General features: G+C 45.8%; 5 protein-coding genes across 5 annotated transcripts; 4 read left to right on the top strand and 1 right to left on the bottom strand.

Annotated features, from left to right (window-relative positions):
- Positions 1-154: 154 nt before the first annotated feature.
- F4822DRAFT_148574 (MFS general substrate transporter) lies at positions 155-2,495 on the top strand. Its single transcript, XM_051452961.1, has 4 exons — positions 155-630; positions 698-1,045; positions 1,103-1,243; positions 1,298-2,495. The coding sequence occupies exons 1-4, from the start codon at positions 260-262 to the stop codon at positions 2,184-2,186; spliced, it is 1,749 nt and encodes a 582-aa protein (XP_051318805.1). The 5' UTR covers positions 155-259; the 3' UTR covers positions 2,187-2,495.
- A 384-nt stretch (positions 2,496-2,879) lies between these two features.
- Positions 2,880-3,886, bottom strand: F4822DRAFT_426225 (Cloroperoxidase; the record flags this gene model as incomplete). The annotated part of the gene is made up of 3 exons (XM_051460505.1): positions 2,880-3,160; positions 3,220-3,732; positions 3,787-3,886. 3 exons carry the CDS (start codon positions 3,884-3,886, stop codon positions 2,880-2,882), a joined length of 894 nt encoding a protein of 297 aa, XP_051318804.1.
- Positions 3,887-8,602: 4,716 nt separating this feature from the next.
- On the top strand, positions 8,603-10,614 carry F4822DRAFT_426224 (MFS general substrate transporter; the record flags this gene model as incomplete). The annotated part of the gene is made up of 2 exons (XM_051460504.1): positions 8,603-9,437; positions 9,611-10,614. 2 exons carry the CDS (start codon positions 8,603-8,605, stop codon positions 10,612-10,614), a joined length of 1,839 nt encoding a protein of 612 aa, XP_051318803.1.
- An 820-nt stretch (positions 10,615-11,434) lies between these two features.
- F4822DRAFT_392874 (uncharacterized protein) lies at positions 11,435-13,033 on the top strand. Its single transcript, XM_051457255.1, has one exon. The coding sequence runs from the start codon at positions 11,710-11,712 to the stop codon at positions 12,316-12,318; it is 609 nt and encodes a 202-aa protein (XP_051318802.1). The 5' UTR covers positions 11,435-11,709; the 3' UTR covers positions 12,319-13,033.
- Positions 13,034-14,501: 1,468 nt separating this feature from the next.
- F4822DRAFT_426222 (acid protease) lies at positions 14,502-16,052 on the top strand (the record flags this gene model as incomplete). Its single annotated transcript, XM_051460503.1, has 2 exons — positions 14,502-14,814; positions 14,887-16,052. The coding sequence occupies 2 exons, from the start codon at positions 14,502-14,504 to the stop codon at positions 16,050-16,052; spliced, it is 1,479 nt and encodes a 492-aa protein (XP_051318801.1).
- Positions 16,053-16,600: the final 548 nt, after the last annotated feature.

Genomic DNA, 16,600 nt, shown 5'->3' with positions numbered 1-16,600 from the left:
TCCCCCATAATTTCCGTTATACTCACCGATTCCGGACTCGGCAGACATTTCATTAGAGGCATTGCCTCCAGCTGCCATGGGAACCCCGCGTGACTGACCATGTGTGACGAAATCGGACCAACAGGTCATCAATGCGTTTATTAGGTTCGTGAACGAAGTGCCCCTCAATCCTCCTCTCGATGGAAAAATCTACCTATTTCTATCCATCTTGCTTCGTATATTGACCTATAGACCAAGATACTCATTCTAAGCAACAAAAATGTCATTGCATTCCATACTCCGCCATGAGCTAGCCTCGATCGTAGACTCTCCTGCAGCACCATCCACGACGGTTCCTACGAATGTGGCCTCTAGGACATCACAGGAAGCACTCAATCACCCGATTGACTATGGAGAACCTCCGTTACCTCTTCCAGCGGCTCCGACGCCTGAGGAAATCCAACGTGTATTCGACGTGGCTCCATTGAATGTTGCCAACAAGCGCCGCCGTATAACTATAACGGTACTCATCGTTGCTTGCAATCTCATGCAAATGATCTGCAACCTTATAGGCATAGGCGGAGGGATTATTATTAGCCAGAAACTAGGTGTTTCGGGCGCTCATGTCAACTGGATCGGTGCATCCTATCCGTAAGTACTACTTTGTCTAATTGAATCGGAAAACGCGAATTCGGCAGAAGTTGCTAACACGTATAAGCCTCACGCAAGGAACCTTTGTATTAGTCTCCGGCCGAATCGGAGCCGTATATGGGCACAAGAATATGTTACTATTAGGAAGCGCATTCCTAATTATTTTCACCCTTGCGTGTGGATTCTGTAACAATTTTGTGACCTTCAATGTCATGCGGGCGATGTCAGGAATTGGGGGTGCCTTCATCATGCCGAATGCCGTAGCAATGATTGGTATAACCAATCCCCCGGGATTCGCAAGAAACTTAAGTTTGGGATTCTTCGGCGCGTCTGGGCCCATTGGAGGTTACATCGGCGCTTTGATCCTTGGGGGATTCATCGAAAGTGCGCCCTTAGTCTGGATGTTCGCATTCATGTAAGTCGCCATATACAAGCGAGACTATACGAACAGGAAGCTAATAACAATAAATAGAGCAGCCATAAGCTTGATCATCGCGTCATTGTTGTGGGCTCTTCTCCCTCGAGAAATCCCCGTAGATCGATACGGGAGGATCGATTGGATTGGATCCTTCCTCGCTCTAGGGGGTTTAATTGTTTTCAATATTATGTGGAAGTAAGTGACACAACTCGATAAATAACACCGATCCAAGCTCATCCTTTTTGCTAGTCAAGCACCAGCCGTGGGTTGGTCAAATCCCGTGGTCATAGCCACTCTTATTATATCCGTGACACTATTCGTCGGCTACTACTTCTGGGAACATTACTTCGCAACCGATCCAATCATGCCATTGAGCATTTTCAAGGCGCCGTCATTCACACCCCTCATATTCGTGGTACTGTTTACTATTATGGCGGCAGGCATTCTATTATGGTATACAGTGCTCTGGCAACAGGACGTCCGTCATTGGACACCGATGCAGTTCGCTTTGGGTTGGACTCCCTTCGGCATCTGCGGCGGCCTTGGGACATTCTTAGCAGCATACCTCATCCCACGAGTTTCGGCACAATGGATTCTAGCCATTGGCGCTTCCTGCATGTTAGTAGCCACCCTTCTGATTGCTACTATGCCAGAGCAACAGCCGTATTGGTATCAGGTCTTCCCGAGTACCATTCTATCTTCGTTCTCGCCTGACCTCACGTACACGGCGGCTCAAATAATTGCTAGTAATGCCGTGAGCCGGAAGCAACAAGGCATCGCAGGATCACTCATAGGATCACTGCTTCTATATGGCACCAGTCTTGGGCTTGGATTTGCATCAACCGTCGAATCGGAAGTTGGCAAACAACACGGCAAAGTTGCAGGATACAGGGGGGCTATGTACTTTGCAGTAGGACTTTGTGTCGCCGCCCTCATCCTCGATATTTGCTTTGTGCGACTCGTACATGATAACCGCGAAGGCTGGGAGGATCCCGCTGACGCCGACCCTGCGGATGAGGTGGCTGCACCAGTCGTAACCGGAACGGAGATACGAGCTGACCCCGTTAATGAGGTCGTGGCACCGGTAGTAACGGGAACCGAATTACGAGAATTGCGACCTCAGTTGGAACAGCGTTGAATAGTTGAATCGTATATGGTAGATGTGGGAACTCATTTTAGCTCATTTAACGATCACGGCAGTGAGATTTCCAAGTCCTAGATTATGACGCGCCGCAGTCAGCACCTGCAATCCTACCGCGAGCTTTGACGCCATCCCATTATGACGGTAAAGGCGCCAACCATTGAAGCCGTCTTTCCTAAATAGGTAGTCAAATTATAATTCCAATAGCAGCAGCCTGACAATCGGTACTACGATCCCCCACAAATCCTTCGAGCCACATCGTCTTTCGTTGCCTTGCTACTGCATGAATGAGTTTCCATTTTTACAACAATGGCAACGACTCGTGATATTTTGTCGCCAACCACTGTGTAACCAAAAGAGTTACAAGAGTCCAACAAGAATGAACCTATTCCAAATAATTAATTAGGGCAATAAAAACTCAAGCTGATTCATCACTAGAAGACTATATATATAAGTTTGAATAATGTATATACCGCTCTACGATTATTTAAATGCAAAACGCGCTGCGCTACTCCTATCTATGCACCATCCTATCAATGAATCGCCCTCTCTAAAAAACAAGCCCTATTTGTACAACGCCTTTTTATCAATGCAACACCATATTCGTACATCGTTATGCTCGGATATTGGAACAAGAATCAAAGCACCCCCTCATGTGGAACTCCGTCAACTCCTTTGGTTCCGCCTGATTTAGGCGAAGCCGTAGGGGCAACCACCGCTGGTACCCTTCTCGGAACGCTTCTCCTCAATGCGCTTCTTCTCGGCGCGCTTCTTGCTGCCACCGCTGAAGGAGGGGATGACACCGTTTTGGAAGTCCGTGACGTTAGGCTTGTTGCTAGCGAACACGTTACCCGGGCTCTGAGGGAAGGACTCGAGGTCGCTAAGCTGGTAAGCGAGAGTGAAGAGCTCCTGTTGGGTAAGCCTCTCAGTCATTCGGCTGAAGCCAAGCTCGTAGGGGAGACGTTGGTTTCCTGTGAAGTTGAGTATTAGCTTTGAAAAACATTGATGGTTTAGTGAGTGGTAGACATACGGAAGAAGTATTCCACATAGTTCTTGGGCACAGTCATGGACTTCTTGTCTCCAAGCACAGCGACGTAGGCAACTGTTTCACCCAAGCTGAAGAATTCACCGTCGACGGACATCTCGTACTCAGGGTTCGTAAGGTTGGAAGTCAACAGACGGACAACACGAGCGTTGGATGCCATCTGCATGGTGATGATGTCACCGGTGAAGTATGTGAGGGTTTGGTTGAAGACAGCTTCATCAAAGACATCTGCAGGTCCGAAGTAAGCGTCTTGTCGGCTGATACTAGCATCGTGTTCCAGAATGTTGTGACGGCTAAGCATGTTCAAGTCGATTGTAGTAGCGTTGGGGGTCGGGTTCGTGGTCAAGGCCTTGTTGAACAAGAACTTGGCGAAGCTCGAGTCGATGTTTAGAGCAGTGTCGAGCGCGTTAATGGCGTTGTCGAGGGAAATTCCCTTTCCTGTGTGAGGCAAGAAACCGTGGTTTGCCAAGGTGTTAAGCATAGGGCAAGGGCCACGAACTGTGAATGTTAGCTATACCATCCTTTGCTCCTTGGGATGCTTTGGTAGCTCACCATCTCCCAATCCAGGTGGAGCCCATCCAGGGACAGCAGCCGAGAGAACAGTTGTAGCGCCAACAGCCAGGGCGAAGAAAAGAGACGTAGGCTTCATCATTTTGATAGAATGAAATATAGAAGGAAATATGAAAATCCAAAGAAAATCCGAGAGACTCAAGGAAATCAAGGAAAAAAAAGAAAAAAAGAGAAAAAAAGAAAAAGGAAACTTCTTCTAGAATGTGATGATTGTTGTTGTTGATGATGATGATGAAGGGAAACTCAAACAGAGTCGGTCACACATAGCTTTATATATTCAAGATGAGATCTCTTGACTCTTCATGGCCTACCTATCAAAACTAAAATTAGAGTGATGAGATGGTAAACTTACTTCCCGTTCGAAATTGTTGGACTCTCCGATGCCATGTCGATCCCCTCCGATGAGATGTGAGATGTTGGCTATGTGAGGTGGTCCTAGGTACTGTGTCCCCCATTGTGCTTGTCACTATCTTCTCACAGCCAATATCACGTCTTAGCGTATTCACGGTTTTTTGGTTTTGGTGAGAACTTCACGTGGTGTATGAGCTACCAGGGTCCCCAGACCAGGATCTCCCGTAAGGCAGTGGTAGCGTTATACGAGATGTGGGGCGAAGCCGTGAGATTCTTATGAAGAGCGAACCCGAGATCAACTTCCAGAAATCTACCGAAATTGGCAGATTCCGATTGGGTTCGGTGCCCCTCCGATTACCCTCCCCGGTCCGCTCAGCGAATAATTGTTTTTTTACTATCAATTACTTTAAATACAGCACAATGAAGTAATGCATAGCCTATCCAGGCAGTTAGACCAACGTTTTAAGAACCAACCAATTAGATCTGCAGAGAAGCTATAGAGGCACGAGGGCAGTCCGGGAACAACGGGGGTGGACCACAGGGTGTGGCTGAATATCTGTTTCCCTTCCCATCGACCTGCATCTTGGGGCTCTTGTTTCAGCAAAACCGGGCTAATTAATTCCAACAAATGCAGTTCTGGGCAAATTCCTTTGTTACTATGTAGAAATTTGGGTTCACACACAAGAAAGCAGTTCACAGAGGGTTTTTCTTTCGTAAATCCCTGCCAAACGCCCAATACACCTCCAATAGGAAATTTAGACGTGGCGGAGCTCTAACGCCTTGCTAACAAGTCCTACCAGTCCTAATAACAGCGGAGGGCACAACGGAGATCTCATTAGGGAGTGATTTGCGATGCAGAAACCAGATTACAGCCTCTAAGTCCTTTCTCCCCCCATAAGCACTTAGGTAGGTCTTCGTTTACTCCCATACCAATGAGGATATTGATATTCCACATCAGTTGTAAGAACCTAAACTGTGGTACACAGGATAGTTCTGAAACAAATTATTTTGCTGTAGAGTCTGTTTAAGCCTAGCGACTGGAGCTCTGCAGAATATTGTTGAACTATACCCATAACCCGTTTTCTATTCTTTTTTATGAATCACCAACATTCCGAGTCTTCGCCCACTTTGAACACTAGATAGTGCCAGGGTTACAGGAACACAAAGATTCCAGAAATAAGTTATTTGAAGCACATCCAGAGGATCAGCGAACAGTGGTACAGGCTGTCTGTGGTCACATCTTGGCCAAGACAAAAGCCCTCATCCTTTCCGGACGTAATGACTACCTAGACCTCTTTTCCTTCGCAAGAACTTACTTCTGAATTATCTCCTTCCAGCTACGGTTAACGAATAAGCTTATGTTCAATTCTAACTCCGTGGATATCATCGGTAGATCTAATATCGCCCAGAATAATCGTCCCATTAAGATCTTGGCTCTCCGTCTATCAACACGAGGAACTTCAATATGTATTCCTAAAATATCTAGTTGTTAATACTGCCACAATTGAAATAAGAACCAAGGCGCGTAGTTACACATATCGCAAACCCCAAGTTTTTCTCCAGATGTGTGTATCGTGTCACTACATCATGTATGCTTATAGTCATCGAGACATGCCGTGTGGAGCTGTTTTGCGGTTAGAAATATAAGTTACCATTTCAGTAATCGCTGAGAATTGATTGGCTGACAAATGACACCCCCTTGTCAGCCATTTTAGCCACGGCACTGAAGAATTACAAATTAGGTAGTTACACAGATAGCCATTTACTTTAAGAAGTGTTGGTTAGAAACAATATCAGTCATAGGACTTATTTGATTGTGATGAGATTTTCAACCATCCAAGATAGGTACAGAAATTAGTATTATTGCTTGGTAATGTATCTAAGTGTTTTAAGTATCTCGGTACCTATGTAGCTAAATACATTACAGCATATTATTTTTATGATTCTCAACAGGTGTTCGCAATTTTAGGCACCAATTATTGTTATGCGCATCAATCACAACCATTTGCTATTTCAACTTGTATTCATTGTATTTGATAAGTTTTGGAACCGTGTAAGACGTCATAAGCAACTAAATTTATTGTTAAGGAGAATATGTAGGACTTTCTTGGGAAAGATTTGGCGGTGCGTTGGTGGCTATGTAAAGGAAGCTCTAACATAAAAAATGTTAATTTAAGCTCATTTGCGGGAGAGATGTAGGATAAATGACACCAATTACCAAAAGCGGTAATTTAACGAGACGTCTTAGCCAATCTTAGATGAGCTTTGTGACGTTGGTTAAAGTTAGTCTCACCTAAGTTCGTTTTCGCACATGTTAATCCTATTTTTAGCGTCGATCACTGCCCTTTTAGGACTAAGCCGTTAGGCGAGGTCAGCCACATGCACTCTACGTATAGATACGTATAGGCTTTACGGAGGACGTGAAGTATCAAGTTCTTGTGACACAGACCGGCCGGAGGGCTGCCGGATCTTCATGGGATTCACCGCTTCAGTCTCGGGTCTCCTGATTATTGTTTGGAGTTGTGGCTGCCTGCGGAGTGATTTTAGGCCGGCAGTGAAGACGACACATGTGAGAAGATCAGTAGGAAAAGATTCACGGAGTTATCATGTTATCGCCTGTACTGTAGGACCTTATTTTGAATGAATTATTTAAATGGCTTCGACCTGCTTGTTGTCTCATAGGTAATATCAAGTCTATTTGGCATCTCATAGTCATAATCATTGTTCTCGACGGTATTCGTTGACTTACCGAGGTCTTGTGCTCCTATTCAAAGTCCAATCCACTCTCTTCCCTACCAACCCCGGGAAGGAAAATATAACAATCATCAGTTTTGTTTCAAATTGTTGATTCAGCAATGACTCAGTTCTAACGCCTTCATTTCTAACATCTGAAAATGGTTATGTTGGGAATAATGAGACTAAATATGGTACAGTAGCTCTACTAATTTGGAAAGAGATTTTACTACACCGTCCAAATCGGTCACAGGCGTTTAGAACACCTAGTAAGTGATACAATAACCTTCTTACCAACGTTTTTTAGGATGCTTCTAGTTTCTGGGGTTCGATCGAGATAGTCGAATGTTTATCTTGGTGGAATGCATCTTAAAATATTCTCGTGTGCGGCGCGGGCAAAATAACGATAACGAATACGACAGGGGTGTTATGGGGCGCGGGAACGGGAGCGGAGAATGGAGCTATCGTCTGCCCTATGATCGCGGCGTAGACATCAATTTTCAAACGTGGTTTCGAGATTACCTGGAGACTTAGCTTTGTTTTTGTTGGAAATAATGATGTTCTCGAGCCTGAACTTTGCCGACTATATTATATGTTTACGACCTAGGTATATACGCTTCCGAGGTCTTCCATGACGATAATAGCGAAGGAAACAATCGTAGTACTATGTTTACCCATAGTTATTCATAGTTTAGGATAGATATTATGAACGATCTCGAACAAGCCTAATAAGACCGACGGGATAACCATCCTACTAGATTTCCCCTAAAAGGTATGATAGCGCTATTCATTTGTTGATCCACTAATATTTAAGGATGCCAAGATATTCGGAGTTCTACCTAACTACCTACGGAACCAACATGCGATCTTCGGGCAGTCAGCACGGACCGTGAGTCGGCATATGGGGCATGCTACCACCTACCTAAGTAGTAACAACTACAAGCTATTGTAAGAAAAAAAATGTTTATTTTGAAAATAAAAAGAATTATCAATATTGCGATAAGTGTAAGCTCGTTATAAATGAGTAGGCTAATGAGAATATAGTCCTGTATTACCGTGGCATTGAAAGTTTTTAGATGGATAAGCTCACTAAGAGTGCCCTGGCCGGCTATTACAGAACGCTAAATGAGGTGAAGATCTCCTGTGGTTACAGGCAGTATGGTACCTAAATAATAGTGAGTCTGACCTACTCGGGATAGTCGTGACCGAGCTTCTACCATCTCATTAGGTAGTACGAATGGAATTATTACCATCTCTTGTAAGATGCCATATGCCATTGTTTATAGCGTTGTAGACACAGGTAAAACGTCTACATCGTCGACGTAATTTTCTAACTTGGCGAAAACAATTGAGTCCATGATAACCGACCATCTTTCGATTTCTTAGTATTGTTCCGTTATAATCCGCGATGGGTTTCATTTTGGTACAAACACTTTCTTTCTAGCCACTCACGTCCCAATTTATGACGTGTGAAGCGGAACCCTCCACCATGCTTTGAACGTTCTAATGCAAGGTGTGCGATGGCACGTCCGGCTGCTCTCCGATGCCAGTAAAAACTTTACTCCATTAGATAGATGGATGTCCGGTCGCAATGGCAGAGGAAAACTCTTCACCTCGGTGTTCAAACAATTAGAAAGAAGGGAAAGTAAATTTATAACTTACCTAGTTGAAGTGGTCGATATAAGTAACTTACTATACTTTCCTCTGGTTGACAATGGATCACAAACCAGGACCTGCTCGGTCTTTCTCAGAACCCGAATTTTATCATGGAACAGGCACAGAAACGCCATATTTGGGCCTGGAGACAAGTGCTTTCCCCTCTGGTTTAGCTTCGCCCGATCCCTTATTGGGACCTTCAAGCCATGACTATTTCGCTCTTGACCGCAGGGCATTGGCCCGGGCTCTAGGCCAAGCCGGCGGAAGCAGTCAAAATCAAATTGAGATTCAAATGCAGACTCGGGATATTACCGACCGCGACAATGAAGAGGTCCTACTAGATCCTATGCTAGAGCTTGGCGCCATTCGGAGCCGTAGCGTAGCAGCAGGCGGGCATGCCCTCGACGAAGAAGTTGGCGACACACCGGGATCAAATGCTCCCGGAACTTCGCAAGGTAGACCACCCGAGTTACCGAATCTGGCGGCGGAGGTTGTCTTCGTGCTCGTGTGCACCGCCGGACAGGTCATTTCTGCCCTAACATACGGTCACGCGGTGGTTTCGCAGACCACGCTACGCAATGATTTGGGTCTACCCGCTACTCAAACCCCCTGGATCCTCGGCTCCGCGCTGCTAGCCAGTGGACTGTCCGTTATCACCGCAGGGTCGCTTGCGGACCTGGCTCCTCCAAAGCCCTTGATGGTAGCGGCTTTCGCATGGAGTGCGGCATGGCACGGTGTAACAGCTGCTGCCATTTCACCGCGATTGAAGGTTTTGTTCTTCATTGCACGCGCGATGCAAGGACTCTCACTCGGTGTCCTTGTATCTGCATCCATGAGTATTCTGGGTCGTGTGTATAAGCCTGGTGTTCGCAAGACGCGGGTGTTTTCGTTGAGTATGTGGTATCGCATTATATCACATCAATAGCTGTTCTTCCCCTTTCATGAGCACTCCATATTCGAGACGGTTTTTTTCATATGGATGCATCTGAGAATTCTACCCCTGAGGACAGGCCTGAGCATTCTGGGTTCCCTATACTTAGAGATTCATACTGACTCATTTTCACAGTGGCAGGAGGTGCACCGATCGGATTCTGGCTAGGCTGCGTGCATGCTGGCGCATTAAGCGCCAATCTACCATGGCTCTTCGGAAGTACCGCCATCTTCTTAGGGTTTGTCACATTGGCCGCGCATATGACGCTACCAGACCTGAGCCCTGCGAAGGACAGCAACGACGCGGATGCACCCTCTCTACGGCAATTCGACTACCTCGGCGGTGCGCTCTCGTCCGTAGGCTGCGGTCTTGTACTTTTCGGATTGACCCAAGGGTCATCGGCTCAATGGAGTGCATACACATACTCCCTAATCATCGTAGGCCTCCTAATGTTCGTCGCCTTCGCCTACGTCGAGCGATGTGTCGCGCGTCCTTTAGTTCCCAATGGGCTATGGAAGACGCCTGGGTTCGCGGCTTTATTGATATCGTATTTCCTAGGATACGGGGGTTACTCCGGGGCGTGGCAATTCTACGCCGTTCAATTCTGGCAACGGTACCAAGGCGCCAGCCCGCTCACTGTGGCTCTGTACATTCTGCCTAATGGCATAGTCGGAGTTTTGGCTGCTTGGATTGTGTCCAAGACGTTGCATGTCTTCCCCGGGCACTGGATATTCACGGCGAGCATGGTCAGCTTCGCCATGGGACCTGTATTTTTCCTGCCCCAGACGCCGAACACATCATATTGGGCACTATCGATGCCTGGAGTGGCGCTGGCGACATTTGGTCCCGATCTGAGTTTCGCAGCGGCTGCCATCTTCATCACGTCGAGCGTACCACGATCCTATCAGGGCTCAGCGGGCGCACTCCTTGTCACGGCGCAGAACCTGACTTCCGCCATTATGACCTCGATTTCAGACTCGATCGGTGTGAAGATCGACCAACTACCAACGGGCGAGATAGGACTCCAGGGATTAAGAGCGATTTGGTGGTTCGGCCTTGCATCGGCGACCATAGGAGCTCTGATCACGGCCACGATGGTACGGATCCCTAAGGCGGAGGAGAAGGAGCACGTGCAGTAAGAAAAGACGGAAGCCAAGAGCCAAGATCGAGAGGCGAGATTAATGGATCGAGTCGAATTTATGCAAATTGAACAGAACTATACATACGCTGTTAATTTAATGTTTTTAGGATCAAAAAAGGTATTAGAACGGGGTTAAAGGCGGCATTAGGAATCTTTAGGGATAAGAGATGCAGATTGAAAAATAGGATGTGGGTTCACTATACGGAATAGTTCCGCTTCGATCTGTACGCCGTAGTTGCGAGATCGCCAGTAACCCCGTTCACTGAAGAACTGCAAGGCAGTGTTGGTCGCAGGGTGGACATTCAATGACTCGACATTCTTGACAACTATAAGAGATGGGCTTCTCTATCTGCCGATTCAAATCCATGTAAAGCACGCGAAATGAAGATCTGTATATTATGTTGGTGCATAGCCCAACAGTCGAACTTGGCGTTGTGTTGTTGGCAATCGTATAGCCAGGATATTGGGCTAACATCTTCCCCATATAGACAGAGCTGAAAGAAAACGGGTCCTTGGCTGAACCCTCTGGTTCAAGGCTAATGGCACGATTTTATCAGTTGCCAAGTATTTTGGGCGTACAAAGTCTTTGCCTACATCATTGGCGTAGGACTTGATGTAGCATTCAAGCAGTGCTGCTGTGTTACTGCGCCACAGGCTATAGTTAGAAGGATTCGAAAAGACGGAGACGATATATAAACGGAAGAAACGGTTGGCTATAAAGAAAGAAGGCTAACTATTTCTGGAAATATCTCACTATATGAAGAACCACGGGTCCCCTACACCATAGCCATGTCTAGCCACTAATTAGGCATTTCTACATAGTATTTAGCTTGTACACAGCCATTGTCACTGCTCTTGACGTAGTACAAGACTTTTAGAACTAGCCAACATGATTTTTGTATGAGGCATATTAGGTAAATAAATTCGCATGAAGGTATTTGCTCTTATAGACATCAAAATAGGTGGTTATCTACCTAAGTAAACACAAAACTCGAAATCAAAATATTCTAAGTCATTGAGAATACAATCGCTCACTCTAAATTCACACCGCCAAGTTGAGCATACACCTACATTTTCAACCGTCAAACAAAAAATGCAAAAATACGAAGGAATTTGGCGCAAACGCCAATTGTTGCCATGCTGGATTCTGCAAATCCTCGCAGCCTTGGTTTTCGTCGTTGTCTCATGCCTTCTCCTCGTCGCAGCCGGCTACGTTCAGAGGAATTACCACAAACATTCCTCTAACGGTTACCGATACAGCTATTACGGATACAGTTACACTCAACTAGTCGAATATGCTCGAATTACAGGAGGCGTTGTCCTCGCTCTCAGTCTCGGCACCGTTATCCTTAATATCCTCGAAATGGTATTTTACGCCCGGCGCATCTTAAGTCCCGTCTTTCTACTCTCGTCCGCATGCGTTAAGACATTGGTCTGGGTGGCGTACCTTGTCCTTTCTATCATTGCTGCAGTTACTGGATCCGCTAGCATTCTAGACCTACTCCTCAGTTTGGTGCTCGCTGTTACGAGCATTGTGCAGCTTGTCTTCGGCGCCGTGTATACGCATCGGAAGCGTAAGGGTTTACTGAATCGGGGTAGCTATAAGGCGGCGAACGTGGAGGAAGGATATAATATGAATACCAAATATGATGGTGCAGCTCCCCAATATGCACCTCAATATGCTCCTCAATACGCCCCTTAGGAGGATTGAGGTTGGGAAGTTATAGTCTTTATCGGTTTATGAGTTATGAATAGATTTTTGTTATAGATAATTGAAATGAAACAATGAAGGTATTCCTGCCTTACCAACTGTTACATGGGGGATCTATTTACCCAGATCTGAATTCCAAACGTTTCCTTACGATCCTGTGCCGTGTGATCCTCTGTAACGCCACGCGAGCTTGTTTGAACTTCAGCGGAGCATCGGGAATAAGATCGAGGTATGTTTAACTCCTGTAAAGTCCTTGATCATGATATCGAATCCAGCACTGAAGAAAACGGAGCGGAGCGCGTTTCAGCTGCCAAGACTCTAGACTTGAGTCGTTTCAACACCCCGTTCTACCCGCTGAGGCTGAGGATATTTTGTCTGAAGAAAATCCTGATTTGGATAGGGAGCGTTAATAAGGTCTAACAGAAAAGACGAAGCGTTAAGCGAGGTGAAAATATATTTATTTTCACCTAGGTCAGTTTTCAATTGGCTAATAGGTAGGAGAAAAGCAAGGCAGCGTCGAGAACGTAGCCGCATTTCGATTTCCCTTTACCGGTAGGGCAGCGCTAATAATAAGTGTTACATCCCGTATGCAGGCTGCCTCTCGTGGGAATATATTGGTGTCGGGTGTCAAATTGACGAGGGCCAATTAATAATTCTCGTGCTAGTTGTGACAAGATCTGTATATAGTGATGTCTTATAGAATAGGTCGTACTTCGTAAGTAAATATTAGCTGTAAGTAATACATAGAAGTGAATCCAACTTTATGATTCATCAGTGTTTAATTGACGTGCTAGGGATTGATGTCGGATTCAGATAGCTTCATTTATAGTGAGTAAACGTTGAATGTTGTAAAAGGCAGCGTTGTGATATTGATAGTACCAATTAGGCGGGAAAATAGTTGGAATAAGCCACCTGGAAATATGTTAGTTACTAACTTGTATTAGTAAAGTACAGCGGTTAGCATCGCATTCGAGTTAGTAACTAACCGTTCTAACCTCCGACTAATTATGTATTGGTAGCATAGCTGAGTTTACTAGCCTGTGAACTCAATTGGATCGGCGTCCCATCTTCTTTCCTTCCTGATACATTATGTGCTACCTAGGTGCATACATAGTGCTGCGCCTCTTCTTTCGTACCTAGAATCAATCGGTCTTTCCCTTTACCACGCACCTGGCTTGCTAGCCAACTGAAAATAAATCGCCTCACGGGAAATCGGCAGAATCTGGGGTGTCACATTACACTGCAGTATGCAGTAAGTACGTCAGTTAGGTACTTTAGGTACTTGAGCTAGGGGTTTTTACTCTTTTTTACCTGTGCTAAAGCCGTAGAAGATTAGTGTGTAGCAATAAGGACCACGCAATGCAATGCAGATCTGATTCCGAAGCCTCGTCATCTCTCTACCCTCCTATCTCCTAAATTTTGTGTTCCGCATTCATCTTCTTTTTTTCCTTCGTCTCTTCTTTTTTCGAACATACCTAATTTATTTTTTTCTTCTACGTATGTATGTGTACCTAGTGTATGTATATGGTGTGTATTACATTTCTCGGCAGCTGGAGCTACCTAATCAATCAACTCCTACGCTACACCTATAACAAACATCGTTACCCATTTTCATTACCTACTATTAGCTACTTTCCTTCTTGGCAACTGGGCTGAGCATCCCCTATTAGATCCACTATCCCAGCTATCCTGTTATTCTAACCGCCCGATTACTTTAGAGTTGACTGAGGTTCCATTTTCAACTTCAGTAATCCATCTTGGCATCCAGGCTGGTCCTTGAGCTCTCCGGGGTAGTTGGTGCGCATACTGCATACTACATAGTGCATTGCTCATCGCCTTTCTTTGTTCTTTCCCTGAGGTGTCTGTTGCCTATTTGGTTTTTTCTACTTATCATCATTCTTATCCTTATCCCCGTTAACAATTCCTTCTCATTGTCCTTTTTTTTCTCTCTTGGGGGGTACGTTTATTTTTTTCTGTTAATATTCAGCCCGGTACATCTCGAGCCGCGTCATCAACCACGAACTCACCAAACAAGCGACGCCACGGAAATTGACAAACCCGAACTTCCACGAGTGCCGCCTACTAAATCTACCCGGCAAACGAAATCTTCAATCTAAAATAATTCGACGACTTTTAATTCACCCTAATTGCCTAGTCTACGTCATATCCGAAGTATGAGAACTACCACAACACTAGCGACCGGCGCACTCGTCGCATCGGTCGCCCAAGCACAAGCGCAGGTAGTTCAGTGGGATATCGTGAGGAAACACACCGGCTCAAAAGTTACCAGACGAGCGGGCACATTTACCGAGGTTATTACAAATGAGAAACTTAGGGGAGGCTACTTTGCCTCGTGTCAAGTTGGAACGCCGGGGCAAAACTTAACTCTGCAGTTGGATACTGGTTCGAGCGATATCTGGGTACCTTCGAGTAGTTCGAGTGTTTGCGAAACAAGCTCTCAAAGTGATGGATGTACCTTTGGATCTTGTAAGTGGTCGCCTGTGAAGCTAAAGGTAGTGGATCGTGTACGGAACATTGCTAACTGTGCACTGTTTATAGTTGACGAGAGCTCATCTAGCACCACGACGGTTGTAGGCGAAGGCGACTTCAGCATTAACTATGTCGACGGTAGTCATTCGAAAGGTGATTATATCACCGAGACCTTCGAAATCGGTGGTGCGACTTTGAAAAATATGACTATGGGTCTTGGTCTATCTACGGATATCCCATATGGTCTGGTTGGCGTTGGATACACCTTGAACGAAGCTAATGTCAGCGACACGGGTTCTACCTCCTCCCAATACGATAACCTTCCCTTATTAATGCAGAAGGAGGGTCTCATTGCCACAAACGCCTACAGCTTGTGGTTGAACGATCTAGACGCGAGCACGGGTAGTATCCTTTTCGGAGGAATCGATACTGAGAAGTACAAGGGCGATCTTACCCGAATCAATATCCAGAAGGACTCCCAATCGAAGGCTTTCACATCCTTCACCGTCGCGCTGTCGTCCTTACAAGCGGTGTCTTCGTCGGGTACCGATTCGCTGTCTTCAGAGTTTCCTCTACCCGTTGTTCTCGACTCCGGCACCACCTTCACATACTTGCCAACCGACTTAGCGAAACAAGTCTGGAGAGAGGTCGGTGCTGAATACTGGGATGAAGTGGGTGTCGCGCTCCTCCCTTGCGACATGGAAAACAGTGAGGGTCACTTCTCGTTCGGGTTCGCTGGCACTGGCGGTCCCGTTATCAATGTTACCATGGATGAGCTTGTGTTGCCTCTTACTACTGGTAGAGCCACACAATTTCCAAGTGGTCAATACAGGGGTCAAGATGCTTGCCAATTCGGTATCCAGAACTTCAGCAGCAGTAGCGCATCGTACCTTTTGGGCGATACTTTCATGCGTTCCGCCTACGTTGTCTACGATTTAATCAACAACGAAATCGGTATCGCGCCCACAGACTTCAACGCTACCGATTCCAACGTTGTCGCATTCCCAAGCGAGGGTGCTCAGATCCCTTCCGCTACCGCAGCGCCTAACCAGGCCGAAGTGTCTCAAACCGGCGGAGTCTCAACACCAACGTATGGTGCTAGTGGCGGCTTCCAAAACGACAAGGCTTCAGCTGCCTCGTTATTACCGCCCGCCTTCGATTGGTCTAGGATAGCTATCACCGGTGCCAGTATGGGTCTCGTGATGGTAGGTAGCGGATTTTTCCTCTTATTCTAGAGGATATAGTGGATTTAAGGGCGTTTGGGTTATCGTTGAATTGTGCATTGTTGATATTTCCGATGTCATCTTTTATCGCTACCTAACCTATCCTAGGTAGATAGGTATGTATGAAGTACATCCCAACTACATGGTGCATTCCGAGTAAGACTGGGCAAATGGGTTTAGCATTCTACATGTGATAAACGACAACATAGACGATTTGGGTCTCGAGGGGCTCTAGAAACCGGGTAAAGAAATAAGAATCCATAGGAGGAATTTTATGATGGGCTAGGGAATTGGTAGCTCATGTGTATATATTGATCTTGTAAGATCAAGGACATTCGCTAGCCCAACTACTTATGTAGGCAGTGAGAGGCACTATTTTATCAATACGAATGAGAATGACAGCCCCAAAGGTCTTCATAATGAGCTAGTAAATGCACTGAAATTGTATGAATACCCAGTATCCTACCTATGACTTATAGTGTTCGGGGCACCCACTTGAAAGCGGAAGCAACTAAACTAGGGGAAACGGACCTGAAAATCGGGAATTGAAGCGCTGTGAT

The sequence above is a fragment of the Hypoxylon trugodes genome (genome assembly GCF_022578975.1).
Source record: "Hypoxylon trugodes strain CBS 135444 unplaced genomic scaffold F4822scaffold_2, whole genome shotgun sequence".
Lineage (NCBI taxonomy): Eukaryota > Fungi > Ascomycota > Sordariomycetes > Xylariales > Hypoxylaceae > Hypoxylon > Hypoxylon trugodes.
The sequence above is the reverse complement of the archived record's forward strand: the minus strand, read 5'-3'. Positions and strand labels throughout refer to the sequence as shown.